This window comes from Mustela putorius, unplaced genomic scaffold (assembly GCF_011764305.1).
Source record: "Mustela putorius furo isolate JIRA1106 unplaced genomic scaffold, ASM1176430v1.1 tig00000281_pilon_pilon_pilon, whole genome shotgun sequence".
Taxonomy (NCBI): Eukaryota; Metazoa; Chordata; class Mammalia; order Carnivora; family Mustelidae; genus Mustela; species Mustela putorius.
The window spans coordinates 1,338,066-1,354,739 of record NW_025421343.1 but is presented as its reverse complement, the minus strand read 5'-3'; the positions used below and the strand labels follow the sequence as shown (position 1 = coordinate 1,354,739).

The 16,674-nt window shown below is 42.9% G+C and overlaps 1 protein-coding gene across 1 annotated transcript in view; it reads left to right on the top strand.

The window, feature by feature from the left end:
• Window positions 1-16,674, top strand: part of FIGLA (folliculogenesis specific bHLH transcription factor) — a 28,831-nt gene continuing 12,157 nt past the window's right edge. The window contains exons 1-3 of the mRNA XM_045079325.1: window positions 1-207; window positions 4,309-4,461; window positions 6,067-6,324. Coding sequence (XP_044935260.1) covers window positions 1-207; window positions 4,309-4,461; window positions 6,067-6,324 — 618 coding nt within the window. The remainder of the gene's footprint in view (window positions 208-4,308; window positions 4,462-6,066; window positions 6,325-16,674) is intronic.

Here is a 16,674-nt window from a genome sequence, read left to right as displayed (position 1 = left end):
ATGGACGCAGCGCCCGCGCCGGCTCTCCTGGGCGTCCCGCCGGCTGAGGTGCTGGAGGACCTGCTGCGGGAGCAGTTCGGGCCGCTGCCTCAGCTGGCCGCCGTCTGCCGGCTCAAGCGGCTGCCCTCGGGAGGCTACTCGTCGACCGAGGACCTCCAGTTGGTGCTGGAGCGGCGCCGCGTGGCAAACGCCAAGGAGCGCGAGAGGGTGAGCGCCCTGCCCCGCGCGGGTCCCCAAGGCCACCCGGGCTCGGCCACCCCACGCCATGCTGCTCCCCGCCGAACATCTGGCCAGTAGCCGGTGCACCCACTCACGACCCCCCTGCGGGCCTCGGAGGCGACTCGAACCTCGGCTCGGGTCTCTAGCTTGAGAGATGGTAGTGGCCTTGTTACCCTCCTCCCTCGGCCGGCCGCTCGTTCTTTGACGGTGGGATGGCCCTCTCCCCTGCTAACCGCCTGCCAGGGGGTCCGGGGGTGGGACGGGGGCACGCGAGGCCCGTGACGGCGTCGAAAATGTCTCCGCTTGGCAGGTGCTTTCGAAAAGGTTAGCGCCCGGGAGCTGCGCCTCCTTCTCCCAGCCGCTCGCGCTGGGTGAGCGCTTGGGGCGCAAAGCGCTCCCACCGTCCCTTTCCCTCTCCTCCGCATCTCTGTCTGGAAGCATGTGTGGGATGACCCGGCCCAGCGGAGGTTATTCGTTTCTCTTTCTTGGCGTGAGGAAACACGGTGCCCCGGTGTGCCGCGGCCTCCCACTCCAGCCAGTGCCTCATTTCCCCGTCAGGCGGGGACGCGGCGAATCACAAGGGGTAACGGTCCTGGGACTCGTAGTCCGAGCGACATCTACTGGTGGCTTTTAGTGTTTCTAACGGAACCGGGGCCCCGGTGTGTCCAGTCTGGTCTCCCTTGGGCTCTTTGCAAACCTGGAGTTTGACGGCAGCCCAGGCGTCCTAGAGAGGGGGCGGGGGCGGGGGCGGGTCACGGGAGGACCGAGGGGCGCCTTCAAGCTGGGGACTTGAGGGGGAGGTTCTCTGCTGGGGACGTTCCTGCATGCCCGGGCCCTTTGGAAGTGTAGCCCTTGGTGAATCCGCTAGGAGTGTGGGAAAGGGCGGAAGGAGAGAGGACCAAGTGAGAGTAGAAGACCAAGGGAAGCTGGAGAAACTCCAAGAGTGGGAAAGCATGGTTTCACCTGGCTTTAGACCCCCTTGCGAAAATAACCCTGCGATCTGATGTGACAATGTGGCCTCAAACAAGATTCTGATCCAATAGTTTGCATTTTATATGGTCCTTCCCATCAGGAAGCAAGTGCTTTCTGCAGAGAATTCGTCCTGGTTTTATTCTCTATTTTAAAGGGGATGACCTTCATTCTTCTTTACAAGGACAAAATTAATGCACCTGAAGATTAGAAAAATGACTGGGGAACAGAAACACCCATAACACAGATATAACTGCTATGAACTAACATTCTTGTATATATACCCTCCCAGTCTTTTTTTTTCTAGTTATGTGTGCACATATATAAATTATAAATTTGTGAGATGGTACATAGTTTTCCATTTTTTTCAATCAACGTTATCAAAAGCATTTCCTGATTATTGTTTTTTAAATTCAGCTAATTAACATATAGTGTATTGTTAGTTTCAGAGGTAGACTTTAGTGATTTTTCAGTCTTATAGAACACCCAGTGCTCATTATATCTCATGCACTCCTTAATGTCCATCACCCCATCCCCTCCCCCCCCCCCCCCGTTCCCCAGCAACCCCGTTTGTTTCCTATGATTAAGAGTCTCTTATGGTTTGTCTCCTCTCTGCCCTCTGATTCTGTCTTGTTTCATTTTCCCCTCCCTTCCCCTATTCTCCTGTTGTGTCTCTTTCTCTCTCTCTTTTAAATATTTAAGTTATTTATTTGAGAGAGAGTGAGACAGAAGAGAGCCAGAGAGCATGAGTGGAGAGAGAGAAACAGACTCCTGGCCAAGCAGAGAGCCTGACATGGGACTTGATTCCAGGACACTGGGATCATTACCTGAGCTGAAGGCAGAACTTAACCAGCTGAGCCACTCAGGCACCCCCTCCATTTTGTTTCTTAAATTCCACATATGAGTGCAATCATGTGATAATAGTCTTTCTCTGAGTTATTTCACTTAGCATAATACTCTCTGGTTCCACCCACATCATTGCAAATGGCAATATTTCATTTATTTGATGACTGAGTAATATTCCATTGTGTATATATACCATATCTTCTTTATCCATTCATCTCTTGATGGACATCTGAGGTCTTTCTATAGAATGGCTATTGTGGACATTGCTGTTATAAACCCTGGGGTGCAGGTGCCCCTTCAGACCACTACATTGGTATCTTTGGGGTAAATCCCTTGTAGTGCAATTGTTGGGTCATAGGGTAGCTCCATTTTCACCTTTTTGAGGAATCTCCAAACTGTTTTCCAGAGTAACTGCCCCAGTTTGCATTCCTACCAGCCGTGTAAGAGGATTCCCTTCTCCTTGTCCTCACCAGTATCTGTCGTTTCCTGACCTGTTAATTTTACCCATTCTGACCCGTGTGAGGCAGTATCTCATTGTGGTTTGGATTTGGCATTTCCTCATTCTTAAGAATTCTTTGAAAGAACAGCTTTTTACTGCATACTCTGTCATAAAATGGACCATACATCTCTAATCTTTATGCTTTTTGCAGGTTTTCCTGGTCTTTATGTGCATGTGTGATAATTGCTCTCAAATAAAATTCTAGTAATGAAATTACTGGGACAGAGGATGTATACAATCTCAAAACTTTTGATACCAGATGCCCAACTGCTTCTTCCTAGAGAATTTTATTAATTTTAATCCCTTCTTATGGGATAGAAAACTCTTCCCTTTGCTCATCTCTATTGCTGGGTATGTCTAACAATATTATCAGCTTGGCACATGAAAAATGATACCTAATTTCTATTTTGTTTTGTAGTTTTGTTTTTTTTTTGTTTTGTTTTTAAAGATTTTATTTATTTATTCGGCAGAGAGAGATCACAAGTAGGCAGAGAGGAAGGCAGAGAGAGAGGAGGAAGCAGGCTCCCTGCTGAGCAGAGAGCCCGATGCAGGGCTCGATCCCAGGACCCTGAGATCATGACCTGAGGCGAAGGCAGCAGCTTAACCCACTGAGCCACCCAGGCGCCCTGTTTTGTAGTTATTTTAACAAAGCTCCACATTTTCTTTTTTTAAAAATTTTCTCACTTTTTAAAAAAAGATTTTATTTATTTGACAGAGATCACAAGTTTGTAGAGAGGCAGGCAGAGAGATGGGGGGGGAAGCAGGCTCCCCGCAGAGCAGAAAGCCCGATGCGGGGCTCGATCCCAGGATTCTAGGATCATGACCCGAGCTGAAGGCAGAGGCTTTAACCCACTGAGCAACCCAGGTGCCCCTCATTTTCATGCTTTTGTTGGTCTTTATATTCTGCTGAAATGGGATGACTGTGTCCATTATTCACTTTGATCTGGAGTGGGAGAGGGCTCTCAATATGAGTATATTGGCTTTATGGTGTAGTGGAAGCCAGTTTTTCCAAGGCCAGTTCCCTTTGGGGGGTGGTCATCAGTGTTCCAAGCATTTAGAACTGAAGGATTAGATCCTAGAGACTTATAAACATAAAGATAAATAACCTTATTCCGCCTTTCAAATCTTGCCAACATGCAGATTCTCTAGACTCTAACACTTTACTCTGTTAGGCTGGGAAAGAGGTTAAAGAGTTGATGGCATGGTGCTTGAGTAGACAAAGATTTGCACATTTTATTCATTATCAGTACCACTTAGGACTTTCTTTGGGCCAGGTCAGGAAGAAGTGTCTTATGCGTGATTATATTAATCACCACAAAAAAAGCTTACAACGTGGGTATTTTCCACTTTGCAGTAAACCATAGCTTGGTGATACGAAGTATCCTGCATTCTTATAAGGTAGTACATAGGGGAGCTGGGTTTCAAATCCTGATGTTTTGACTTCGAGTTCTAGCCATTTCCCCACTGCCTGAACATTGCAGTGGGTATGCTATAGGAGGAAGAGGAGGGGTTCAGCAGGAATACCGACCCCCTTCCCTTCCAGCCCATTCACCCAGAGTGCTGAGTTTACACCAGCCCTTCCTCGATTGCCAGCAATGGCACTGCTGGTGGAGTGGTGACTCTGGCATGTGCCTGCTTTGGTTCACCACCCAGACAAGAGATGTGCAAACAAGCCCACACAGCCCTCTTCTTGGTTTTGGGGCGGGGGATAGCTGTACAAGTTAGCTTCTCTGTATGTCACTTTGCTTTTGTTTGTTTGTTTGTTTGTTTTCCAGATAAAAAATCTCAACCGTGGTTTTGCCAAACTGAAGGCACTTGTGCCATTTCTTCCCCAAAGCAGGAAGCCTAGCAAAGTTGATATCCTTAAAGGTGCAACCGAGTACATACAAGTTCTCAGTGATGTTTTGGAAGCAGCCAAAGACTCTGAGGTAAAGCCTTGAGAATTAAGAGCAGTAGCTACCATTTATTGAGCCCTTTCCATTGCCAGGCAGTTTATATGTTTCAATTGTTTATAACAATTCTGGGAATTAATTATGATCCATGTTTTATAGAGGAGGAAACCAAAATACAGGGAAAGGCCACATAGCTAAGAAATGTCAGGACTGTGGTTTGAATCCAGATCTGTGTGAGCTTTGGAGTCAAGTTCCTGGTTGAGGTCTATACTTACCTCCTGTCACTGTTCAGGGCATCTGAGGTCTCCAGAAAAAGAAGTAGCTTGCCATAAATCTTTAATTTAATACAACATTGATAGCTAGGGATGGAGAGGAGGCTTCCATAAACTCACTCTGTAGTGGTGGTTTTCCACTGAACTGGACTCAGAAAGGAAGAGGCATTTCTCTTGGAGAGGCCCTCCCTGAGAGACAACTCTGGTGGAATGCTCAGCAGTGGTTGTTATGCCAGTCTCATGGGATTTGCAACCATTTGGTAGAATGAAATAATTGAACCTGCTTTGCAAACCGTGAAGCACATAGTTGTCACCACCATTATCGGGGTGCAGAGCTCAGAAAGGTCCATTAGGCGATGGAAGCTGTGGGCTAGTTATACGGGCTGGATGTATGGTCAGGCAAGCCTTGAAGACCTGTAAGTGGATCAGTCATCAAAGGAGGGAAGACACAAAGAGAGAAAGACCTTAGAAATGAGCCCTCAGGGACACCACTGAAAAGATGGAGGAGGAGAATCAGACAGGAGAAGGTAGCAGGAAGGTGGAGAGGAAAGATAGAACCTAAGGTCAAGCAGGGGAGAATCTTGGGAATCTGAGTGTAGAAAGTAGAGCAAGAAGCTACAGAGAGGCCCAGCACATGAGATGTGGAATAGTATGGGGTGGAATTCTGCTTATAGGAGGTTGAGTGTAGGTTAGTGAAGTCCAGGCAAAGCACAATGGCAAATTTCAAGTCCATTAAACCTGGAGATCTGAGACAGAAACGAAGGATCAAAAGGAGGGAAGAAATGGTTAGATTAGTGGAAGTCTCTTCTATGTAGCGATGTGATTGTGTTTGGGGATAGAAGAGAAGGACAGATACTAGAGAGTAGAGAAACATAATTATTCTAGAAACTTAAGGCAGGAGTGGCCAGGTATAGAATGATACTTTCAACCTTTTTTCCTTGTCCACTTATCCTGCAAGGGTGACTTCTGAGGGGATACATTCTGCAATGGTGGGAATGGATTATCCTGTTAGCCAATTGGATGCTTGTGCTGGGGCCTGACCACAGTGTTTGCACACAGGCAGGTGGCTGCTTTAGTTTTTCCTTGTATGGGTGACAGAAGTGCTTTGTGCTGCATTTATTATAAACTACAGGATCCGTTCCAAGGGATAATCTTTTTAATGCAGTTGCCAATTGCACAACATTTTAAGGTTGTAGAAAAAAACAAATACAGTCTACTGAGTTTTCTTTTCTTTTCATCCATAATAACTTAAGATTGCCCTTATCACTTAAATGAAAATACATTGGTTAAAATTTTAAAATATATTGACTTAGATCTTCAAAATATGACTGTACTATTATACTGTTTGACAAATAAATATGATTTCTAGAGACAAAATCCGGATTGCCAGAACTATAGGAACAATCCTTCTGAGGCACCTATATCCTTGGCTGGAGACCTATCCAGAAACATCACCCAGCATGCCAGCTGTACTGTGGGCTTGAAGAATGAGGAGAAAAGGCCCTGGACAGATGGTGGCAGTGGTGAGTCAGCATATACTTGTTGCCAGAGTGCGATGTCTATGACTGGAGTTCTCTCCCCAACCAGGAGTCTGGTAAAGTGTTTCTTTTTAAATAGCCACATTGATGTCAAAAAACCCAAAATATTTTCCTTGAGGTGTATGGAATTTTCCAGGCTAAAAGATACTTGAAATAAGATCATTTTGTGAAAGTACCTAGGTGGGAAAAGTGGAGTTTGCTAGTTTGGAAAATCTATTATTATTTTTTTTTTTGCATTTTTTTTTAATTTTTAATTTTTTATAAACATATATTTTTATCCCCAGGGGTACAGGTCTGTGAATCGCCAGGTTTACACACTTGGAAAATCTATTATTATGTTTTCAGTTAATTGGTAAGCAACTCAAGGAGAAGGCAGCCCCTGAAGAGTTATCCAGTACAGACATAAATTTTACTTTTTTATGACCCTAATTAATTCATCAAAAGTTTTCTAGGGACATCTGGGTGGCTCAGTCGGTTAAGCCACTGCCTTCGGCTCAGGTCATAATCCCAGGGTCCTGGGTTCGAGTCCCATGTGGGGCTTCTTTCTCAGTGGGGAGCCTGCTTCTCTTTCTCTGCCTCTGCCTGCCTCTCTGCCTGCTTGTTCTCTCTCTCCCCCTTCTGACAAATAAATAAATAAAATCTTAGTTTTTCTAACTGAGGTCTCCAGAAAAAGAAGTAGCTTGCCATACATAAAGATCCATGGCGACCCCACATACCCATGCACATGTGGGCACATGCATGCACACGTATTTTTTGGTTAGCCTTGTGGGAAGGCAGCATTTTCTTTTTTTTTTTAATTTAAATTCAATTAATTAACATATAGTTTATTAGTTTCAGGGGTAGAGTTCAGCGATTCATCAGTTGCATACAACACTCAGTGTTCCTTCCATCCCATGCCCTCCTTCATGCCCATCATCCAGTTATCCCATGCCCCAACCCCCTCCCTTCCAGCAACCCTCAATTGTTTCCTGTAGGAAGGTGCATTTTCTAAGTACAAACAAGAGTTTATTATAATAGCTCTTGTTTCTTTGCCACACTAATAAAGCTGCTAGATACAAGGCTCAGCCTGCCTCTCCAAGTCCACAATGTAGATGGTTGGCCCTTGCTGTGTCTCACTGTCACTCTGACGAGACCCCTTGGTCCATTCTCCAGCACATCTGCTATAGATAAAACGGCTTGTAGGAACTGGAGCCAAGCATACTGTGATAAGTAAGCTGCATAGTGCAATGTACAGGACAACGGGAGCTGTGGAGTCACAAGAGACGGTTGGTGGTAGGAGGCAGTTTAGAACAGCAGCCAAATGCAGGTTCTAGAGACCAAACATGGGGGTTCAAATGCTGGTTTTAAGCCTTGCTAGTTGTGCATCCTTGAGTGAGCTACTGCATCTCTAATCCTCAGCTTTTCCATCTGTGGAATAGAAATGATAATTGTACCTACCTTGTCCATCAGGAAATTGTGAGGCTTAAATGGAATCCTGTCAGTGAGGTGTCTAGTGCAGTGTTTGGCCTCTCAGTGTTCACTTGGACATATGTTATTCAATCTGCTTGGCTCATCATGGGTAATCAATATTGATTGGTGAACAATCAACAATAAGCCACAGGCATCCTAGCTCTGTCTGTGCTCTGAGTTTATCCACTTGGCCCTTAATAATGCTCTATTCTGGTTTGAGGTCTTACAGGCTTCCTTGTGATTGGCTGGCCTTGACTGCCATTTCTTTTTCTTTCTTTCTTTCTTTTTTTTTTTTTGCATTATTTATAATTTTTAATTTATATCTCTTATTCAAAACATTTTTGTGGTAACAAAATAAAATTTGAAGATATCATTAAACTATAGTATTCAAACCAGAGTAAAAAAAAAACCAAGTTACTAAACAGGATTGTGATTCACATGAATTATACCAGAATACCAGAAAAAAAAGGGCTGATTTATTACATAGACCTAAACCAAAATTACTTTTGTCTGATCTTAAGTCAAATATGCATACTATCAAATTTCATACTTCGTTTTAAAAATATTTTCACAATTTTAGGGTCTCACATATAAGGAATCCCTAAATTTACAAACCAAAAATAAATGAGTTTTAAAAATTAGACCGTTTTGGTTTAATAGTTATTTTTTTATTATGTTAGTCACCATACAGTACCTCATTAGTTTTTGATGAAGTGCTCCATGATTCATTGTGTGTGTATAATACCCAGTGCTCCATGCAATCCGTGTCCTTCTTAATAGCCATCACCCATGGCTTCACCCATGGTGAACCCAGGCTCACCCATCCCCACCCCACTCCCTTCTAAAACCCTCAGTTTGTTTCCCAGCGTCCATAGTCTTTCATGGTTTGTTTCCCACACTGATTTCTCCCCCTTCATTTTCCTCTTCTTTTAATTCCTCCATGCTATTCCTTATGTTCCACAAATAAGTGAAACCATATGATAATTGACTTTCTCTCTTTGACTTCTTTCTTTTTAAAAAATATTTTATTTTATTTTATTTATTTTTTTTTTAGGGAAACTAATTTTTTATTTATTTTTTTATTTTTTATAAACATATATTTTTATCCCCAGGGGTACAGGTCTGTGAATCACCAGGTTTACACACTTCACAGCACTCACCAAAGCACAGACCCTCCCCAATGTCCACAATCTCACCCCCTTCTCCCAACCCCCCTCCCCCCAGCAACCCTCAGTTTGTTTTGTGAGATTAAGAGTCACTTATGGTTTGTCTCCCTCCCAATTCCATCTTGTTTCATTGATTCTTCTTCTACCCACTTAAGCCCCTATGCTGCATCACCACTTCCTCATATCAGGGAGATCATATGAGAGTTGTCTTTCTCTGCTTGACTTATTTTGCTAAGCATGATACTCTCTAGTTCCATCCATGTTGTCGCAAATGGCAAGATTTCATTTCTTTTGATGGCTGCATAGTACTCCATTGTGTATATATACCACATCTTCTTGATCCATTCATCTGTTGATGGACATAAAGGTTCTTTCCATAGTTTGGCTATTGTGGACATTGCTGCTATAAACATTCGGGTGCACGTGCCCCTTTGGACCACTACGTTTGTATCTTTAGGGTAAATACCCAGTAGCACAATTGCTGGGTCATAGGGCAGTTCTATTTTCAACATTTTGAGGAACCTCTAGGCTGTTTTCCAGAGTGGCTGCACCAGCTTGCATTCCCAAGAACAGTGTAGGAGGGTTCCCCTTTCTCCGCATCCTTGCCAGCATCTGTCATTTCCTGACTTGTTGATTTTAGCCATTCTGACTGGTGTGAGGTGATATCTCATTGTGGTTTTGATTTGTATTTCCCTGATGCCGAGTGATATGGAGCACTTTTTCATGTGTCTGTTGGCCATCTGGATGTCTTCTTTGCAGAAATGTCTGTTCATGTCCTCTGCCCATTTCTTGATTGAATTATTTGTTCTTTGGGTGTTGAGTTTGCTAAGTTCTTTATAGATTCTGGACACTAGTCCTTTATCTGATATGTCGTTTGCAAATATCTTCTCCCATTCTGTCAGTTGTCTTTTGATTTTGTTAACTGTTTCCTTTGCTGTGCAAAAGCTTTTGATCTTGATGAAATCCCAATAGTTCATTTTTGCCCTTGCTTCCCTTGCCTTTGGCGATGTTCCTAGGAAGATGTTGCTGCGGCTGAGGTCAAAGAGGTTGCTGCCTGTGTTCTCCTCAAGGATTTTGATGGATTCCTTTCTCACATTGAGGTCCTTCATCCATTTTGAGTCTATTTTTGTGTGTGGTGTAAGGAAATGGTCCGATTTCATTTTTCTGCATGTGGCTGTCCAATTTTCCCAGCACCATTTATTGAAAAGGCTGTCTTTTTTCCATTGGATATTCTTTCCTGCCTTGTCGAGGATTAGTTGACCATAGAGTTGTGGGTCTATTTCTGGGATCTCTATTCTGTTCCATTGATCTATATGTCTGTTTTTGTGCCATTACCATGCTGTCTTGATGATGACAGCTTTGTAATAGAGCTTGAAGTCCGGAATTGTGATGCCACAAACTTTGGCTTTCTTTTTCAATATCCCTTTGGCTATTCGAGGTCTTTTCTGGTTCCATATAAATTTTAGAATTATTTCTTCCATTTCTTTGAAAAAGATGGATGGTACTTTGATAGGAATTGCATTAAATGTGTAGATTGCTTTAGGTAGCATAGACATTTTCACAATATTTATTCTTCCAATCCAGGAGCATGGAATATTTTTCCATTTCTTTGTGTCTTCCTCAATTTCTTTCATGAGTACTTTATAGTTTTCTGAGTATAGATTCTGTGCCTCTTTGGCTAGGTTTATTCCTAGGTATCTTATGGTTTTGGGTGCAATTGTAAATGGGATTGACTCCTTAATTTCTCTTTCTTCTCTCTTGTTATTGATGTAGAGAAATGCAACTGATTTCTGTGCATTGATTTTATATTCTGACACTTTACTGAATTCCTGTACAAGTTCTAGCAGTTTTGGAGTGGAGTGTTTTGGGTTTTCTACATATAGTATCATATCATCTGCGAAGAGTGATAATTTGACTTCTTCTTTGCCAATTTGGATGCCTTTAATTTCCTTTTGTTGTCTGCTTGCTGAGGCTAGGACCTCTAGTACTATGTTGAATAGCAGTGGTGATAATGGACATCCCTGCCGTGTTCCTGACCTTAGCGGAAAAGCATTCAGTTTTTCTCCATTGAGAATGATAGTTGCAGTGGGTTTTTCATAGATGGCTTTGATGATATTGAGGTATATGCCCTCTATCCCTACACTTTGAAGGGTTTTGATCAGGAAGATATGCTGTACTTTGTCAAATGCTTTTTCAGCATCTATTGAGAGTATCATATGGTTCTTGTTCTTTCTTTTATTGATGTGTTGTATCAAATTGACTGATTTGGGGGTGTTGAACCAACCTTGCAGCCCTGGAATAAGTCCCACATTTTATTTGTTTATCTGACAGACAGAGATCACAAGTAGGCAGAGAAGCAGGCAGAGAGAGAGGGGGAAGCAGGCTCCCTGCTGAGCAGAGAGCCTGATGAGGGGCTCAATCCCAGGACCCTGAGCCAAAGGCAGAGGTTTTAACCCACTGAGCCAGGTGCCCCTCTTTGACTTATTTCACTCAGCATAATCTCCTCCAGTCCCATGCATGTTGATGCAAAATTTGGGTATTCATCCTTTCTGATGGCTGAGTAATATTCCATTTGGACCACATCTTCTTTATCCATTTATCTGTTGAAGGGCATCTTGGCTCCTTCCACAGTTTGGCTATTGTGGATATTGCTGCTATGAACATTGAGGGTGCATATGGCCCTTCTTTTAACTGCATCTGTATTTTTGGGGCAAATACCCAGTAGTACAATTGCTGGGTCAGAGGGTAGCTCTATTTTTAATTTTTTTGAGGAATCTCCAAACTCTTTTCCAAAGTGGCTGCACCAACATGCATTCCCACCAACAGTGTAAGAGGGTTTCTCCTTTCTTCACAGTTTCTCCAATATTTGTTTCTTGTCTTGTTGATTTTTGCCGTTCTAACTGGCATAGGTGGTATCTCATTGTGGTTTTGAAATGAAATTCCCTGATGGCTAATGATGATGAACACTTTTTCATGCGTCTGTTAGCCATTTGTGTGTCTTCTTTGGAGAAGTGTCTGCTCATGTCTTCTGCCTATTTTTTGACTTGATTATTTGTTTTTTGGGTGTCGAGTTTGAGAAGTTCTTTATAGATCTTGGATATCAGCCCTTTGTAGTGACATTTGCAAATATCTTTTTCCCATTCTGTGGGTTGCCTCTTTGTTTTGTTGATTTCTGACTTGATTACTCTTTTCTCAGGATTCTACTTCCGTACATGTTCAGTTTTAGATTTTCATATTTTGGCCACTTGACCTATAAGCCAAACTTTCCCTTGCCAGTCAACCCTTAGGCAACAAAATCCCCAAGGCTACTACATGAGCTGACAGGGAATGCCTGAGAACGAGGATGAACGATGAAGATATCACCTGAGCTGACCCTTGAAGGTGCTCTCTGTTAATAATAGTAATGTTAGTTTCAATATGTTCTATGTATTAAGGCAAGACTTTTACTTGCATTTAATTCTCACTGGTTTTTAGCAGGTAGGTATTACCATGTCATTCTCCTGGTGAGCTGCCTGGCTGCACCTTTCTGCCAGTCCTTTTGGGCTTGGTCTGGGACTAGAACCTGAATGGGAAGAGAGTAGGCTTATGCTTGAAATCACCAGCAGCAAGGATGTACAGGATGTCCGTGTCTTCTAAGGATTATTGATTCTGGAAATAGGCCATTTATAGTAAGTAGATTTAAAGTTGGGGACTAACATTTTCTAGTAAGACACAAAAAAGTTCTAACTAGAACTTTCTTTTAAAAAAGGGAGGTACATACATTTCAGTCTTTTAGCTAATGCAGTTTAAATTGAAGACTGTGCTAATTCTTAGAATGAACAAAGAATCATGTTTCTGAGATTTTTTGGATATGTATGTACCCTCTGCCAAGTGTGATTTCCCAAGCCTGAAAGTAAAGAGTGCCATTTTTTTGCAGAAATGTTCTAGGATTTCACCAGTTTTGTGAAGAGTTTCTCATTCTTTGACATCTAAATCATTTATTGTTAACATAAAGGCATTTATTCTGAAACAACTTACAGAAGGGTTGCAGGTAGAGAACAAATAACTTTATTGCTGACCCATTTGAGAGTAAGTTGCCAGCTTGATACCCCATCACCCCCAATTAGTGTGCATTTTCTATAAATGGGGACATTCTCTTGTAGACCACAGTGTAGCTGTCAAAATCAGGAAGTCAATGTTGTGATATTACTGCCACAAAATCCTCAGGCTCAATTCATGTTTTCGCCAACAGTCTGAAAGTCTTTTCTAGCAGAAGTACCAGCTGAGAATCATGAGTTGCATTTAGCTGTCATATGTTTTTAGCCTCTAGCTGTCTGCAACACTTTATTGGTCTTTCCATGACTTTTGTGACCTTGACACATTTGAAGATTATAGGCCAGTTGTTTTGTAGAATGTTGGATTTGGGTTTGTCTACTTCCTCCTGAGTTAGATTCAGACATGAATCTTTGGCAGAAATATCACAGAAGTGATGCTGTTTTCTACTCATTGCTTCCTATTGGATGGGGTACATTTTGATTTGTTCTATTACTAAGGATATTCACTTCAATCATTTGCTTAATGGGATGACTGCCAGGCCTCTCTACTTTAAAGTTTAGCTTTTCTCCTTCGTAATCTGTGTTTTGTGTGAAGGTGTTTTGAAGCTATCTGTATATCCTATTCTTCATCAAACATTCTATATTTGTGAAAATTTTTATTTTGAAATAATTACAGATCCACAGGAAGTTACAAAGATAGTACAGAGAAGTCCCATGCATCCTTAACATGGTCTTCCTTAATATCTATGTCTTCTGTAACTATAGGACAGTATCAAAATAAGAAAATCGGTATTGGTACTATGTGTGTATACTTTCCTGTCATTTTATCACATGTGTAGATTTGCAGAATCACTACTCCTGGGAAGATCTAGTACTATTCCACCCCCGTAAAAGTCTCCTGCCTGCCACCCGCCCACTGCCCTCATATCTCCACTCTTCCTACCCTCCTGTCAACCACTAATCTATTCTCCATCTCTCTATCATTTGGGGAATGTTCTATACTATATGTAATCATGCAATATGTCTTTAGAATATGGCCTTTTAACTTAGCACAGTGCCCTTTAAATCATCCCAGTGGTTGTATTGTAAGTCTACTCTACTCTTCATTGCTGAGTATTAATCCATGGGATGGGTGTGCCACAGTTTAACCATTTATTTACTGTAGAACATTTTTTTTTTAAAGAGAAGGAGAGAGAGGGAAAGAGGGAAAGAAGCAGAGGGAGAGAGAGAACCCCAAGCAGGAGCTAATGCAGGGCTTGACCTCATGGCCCTGAGATCATGATCTGAGACGAAATCAAGAGCTGGATGCTTAACTGGCTGAGCTACCCAGACACCCCCCTCCCTTTTTTTTTTAAATTGTAGAACATTTTGGCTGTTTCTGTATTCATTTATATTTTATGCAGTAGACACATAGTTTTCCATTTAATTCAGTAGATTACCATCATAATATCACAGTATTTCAAGATCTATTTTGTTAATCAAATTGTCCTCATTGTGGCCAGTGAAAGACCCTTCAAATGGGCTGGTTTTCTATTAGACCAGTCACTTTTTTGATCACTTCCTTTCTGGCAGAAGATGTTCTGAGCTTGGACAACATATACTTTCCCACCCTGAGCCTTGGAATGAATCTTTCAACAAGGATACCACATGTGTAACTCACTTCTCCTCTCTGTGCTGGTCTCCCCTGTGATGACTCTTCTCTTCACCCCTTTTTGGCTTTATCACCTGTATTACCAGGGCTGCCATAACAAAAGACACAGATTAAGTGGTTTAAACAACAGAAATTTATTTCTCATGGTTCTGGGGGTTGGAAAACTAAGACCAGGACATTGGCAAATTTGGTTTCTCCTGAGACCCATCTCCTTGGCTTGCAAATGTCCTTTCCTCTGCATGTGTGTGGCCCCAATTTTATAAGGACACTGGTCATACTAGATTGGTGCCCACCCTTCATTATATATATATATTTAAATTTAAATTTTAGTTTACATCTAGTGTGATTTCATTTCTGGAAGAGAATTCAGTGATTCTTCACGTTCATACAACACCCAGTACTCATCCCAAGTGGCCTCTTTAATACTCATCACCCATTTAGCCCATCTCCGTCCAACTCCCACACCCTTTGTTTTAACTTAATTATCCCTTTAAAGGCCCTATCTCTAAATACAGTTACATTCTAAGATATGGGGGTTAGGACCTCAACATATGAATTGTGAGGGGACATAATTCAGCCCATAACAGTACCCATGACAAGCTGCCTGGCCATAAGAACCCTCTCCCTGGCTCTGACATTCTACTCAGGCCATCCTTCACTGCATATGTGGATGTCACCTCATTCTGCTGGGACTCGCTCACCATGTGAGGTCACCTACACACATGCCTGACTGCTGGATTTGGCGCGGGTGTCTTCTCCCCATGCTACCCTGCCACTCTGCCTGAGCACCCTTCTTACTTGGCTTGGGTCTGACTCCATGCCAGGTCACCCCTCCAAAGCCCCTCTCCTGCTGGTTGGACTTTGCCACTTTGCACTGGGCCACCCCACTGTGTAGCCACTTCCCTTATCTGCTTGGTCTCTGACATCCTCTGACATGGTCATCTCCATGTGTGGATGCCATCCTCACCCTGCTCAGCCTTCAGAACTTCACTCAGGGCCACCGTGAATCCCCCTACCTCACTGTGAGCTGATAGCAAGTGCTACTGTGTGACTGTCTTTCTGGTTAGTTTTCTCCTTGTTAATAGATTTACTTCTGAGATCCTTATGGGCATGTGGCTTGAGAAAATTTTTTTTTAAAGATTTTATTTATTTATTTGACAGACAGAGATCACAAGCAGGCAGAGAGGCAGGCAGAGAGAGAGGAAAGGGAAGCAGGCCCCCGCAGAGCAGAGAGCCTGATGTGGGACTCGATCCCAGAACCCTGAGATCATGACCTGAGCCGAAGGCAGAGGCTTTAACCCACTGAGCCACCCAGGCGCCCCTGGCTTGAGCAATTATTCAAAATAACTTTTAATAACTTTATAAAAGCTTGCATTTTACAATCAAGAACCGGGATGGAGTGAGAGGGGCCAGGGAAACAAAGCTCAGCCCAGTCTTTGTTTGCCAAACAATTCTCATAATGGTGCAGTGCAGTTTACCTGAAGAGGTGACAATATAGGGTTTCAGGGTCCTGGCCAGATACCCTAACTGGAAACCTGGATATTGCTGATGTGACTTGTTGGACTGAATTGCTATATACAAAGGAGCTTAGGATCTGGGAGGCAAGCCCCCTCCAGATTCAGTTTTCAGGCATGGCACTCTTCTTCCTGCCCTTGGAGAGGAACTGAGGAGTGGAATCCTAGGGCTGGCAGAGATGGGCATTGTTGGGGATTTGAGGATGGAGTCAGAACAGGCTGTGCAAGATCAACAACATTCCTGAGAGGCAAAATTCCCAAATGAAGTACATAAGAATCTGCTGATGGCAGGCATGGAGATTAACTCTTGGGGCCAGAGCAGGTTCACTTGGGGACTGAATCAGCAAGTAATGTGTGCAAATGGAGAGGGTCATGAGCTGTGTGAAGCCATGGGCATCTGGCATTGGTAGGGATAGGGATCAATGTCCAGGTCCTGACAAGAATCATTCAGAATTGGACTTTTAAGGTGTAGGATTTTGTTGTTTTGGGATTTTGCTGGGTGACAGATGTTCACTATTGTTTATAACATTTGACACCTGTGTTTATGGCTTGGGCATTTCATATCCTACAAGGCTCTGAATTTTGTTCAGAGAAGGCTGTGATCCTATAGAGGTACGTCCCTGGA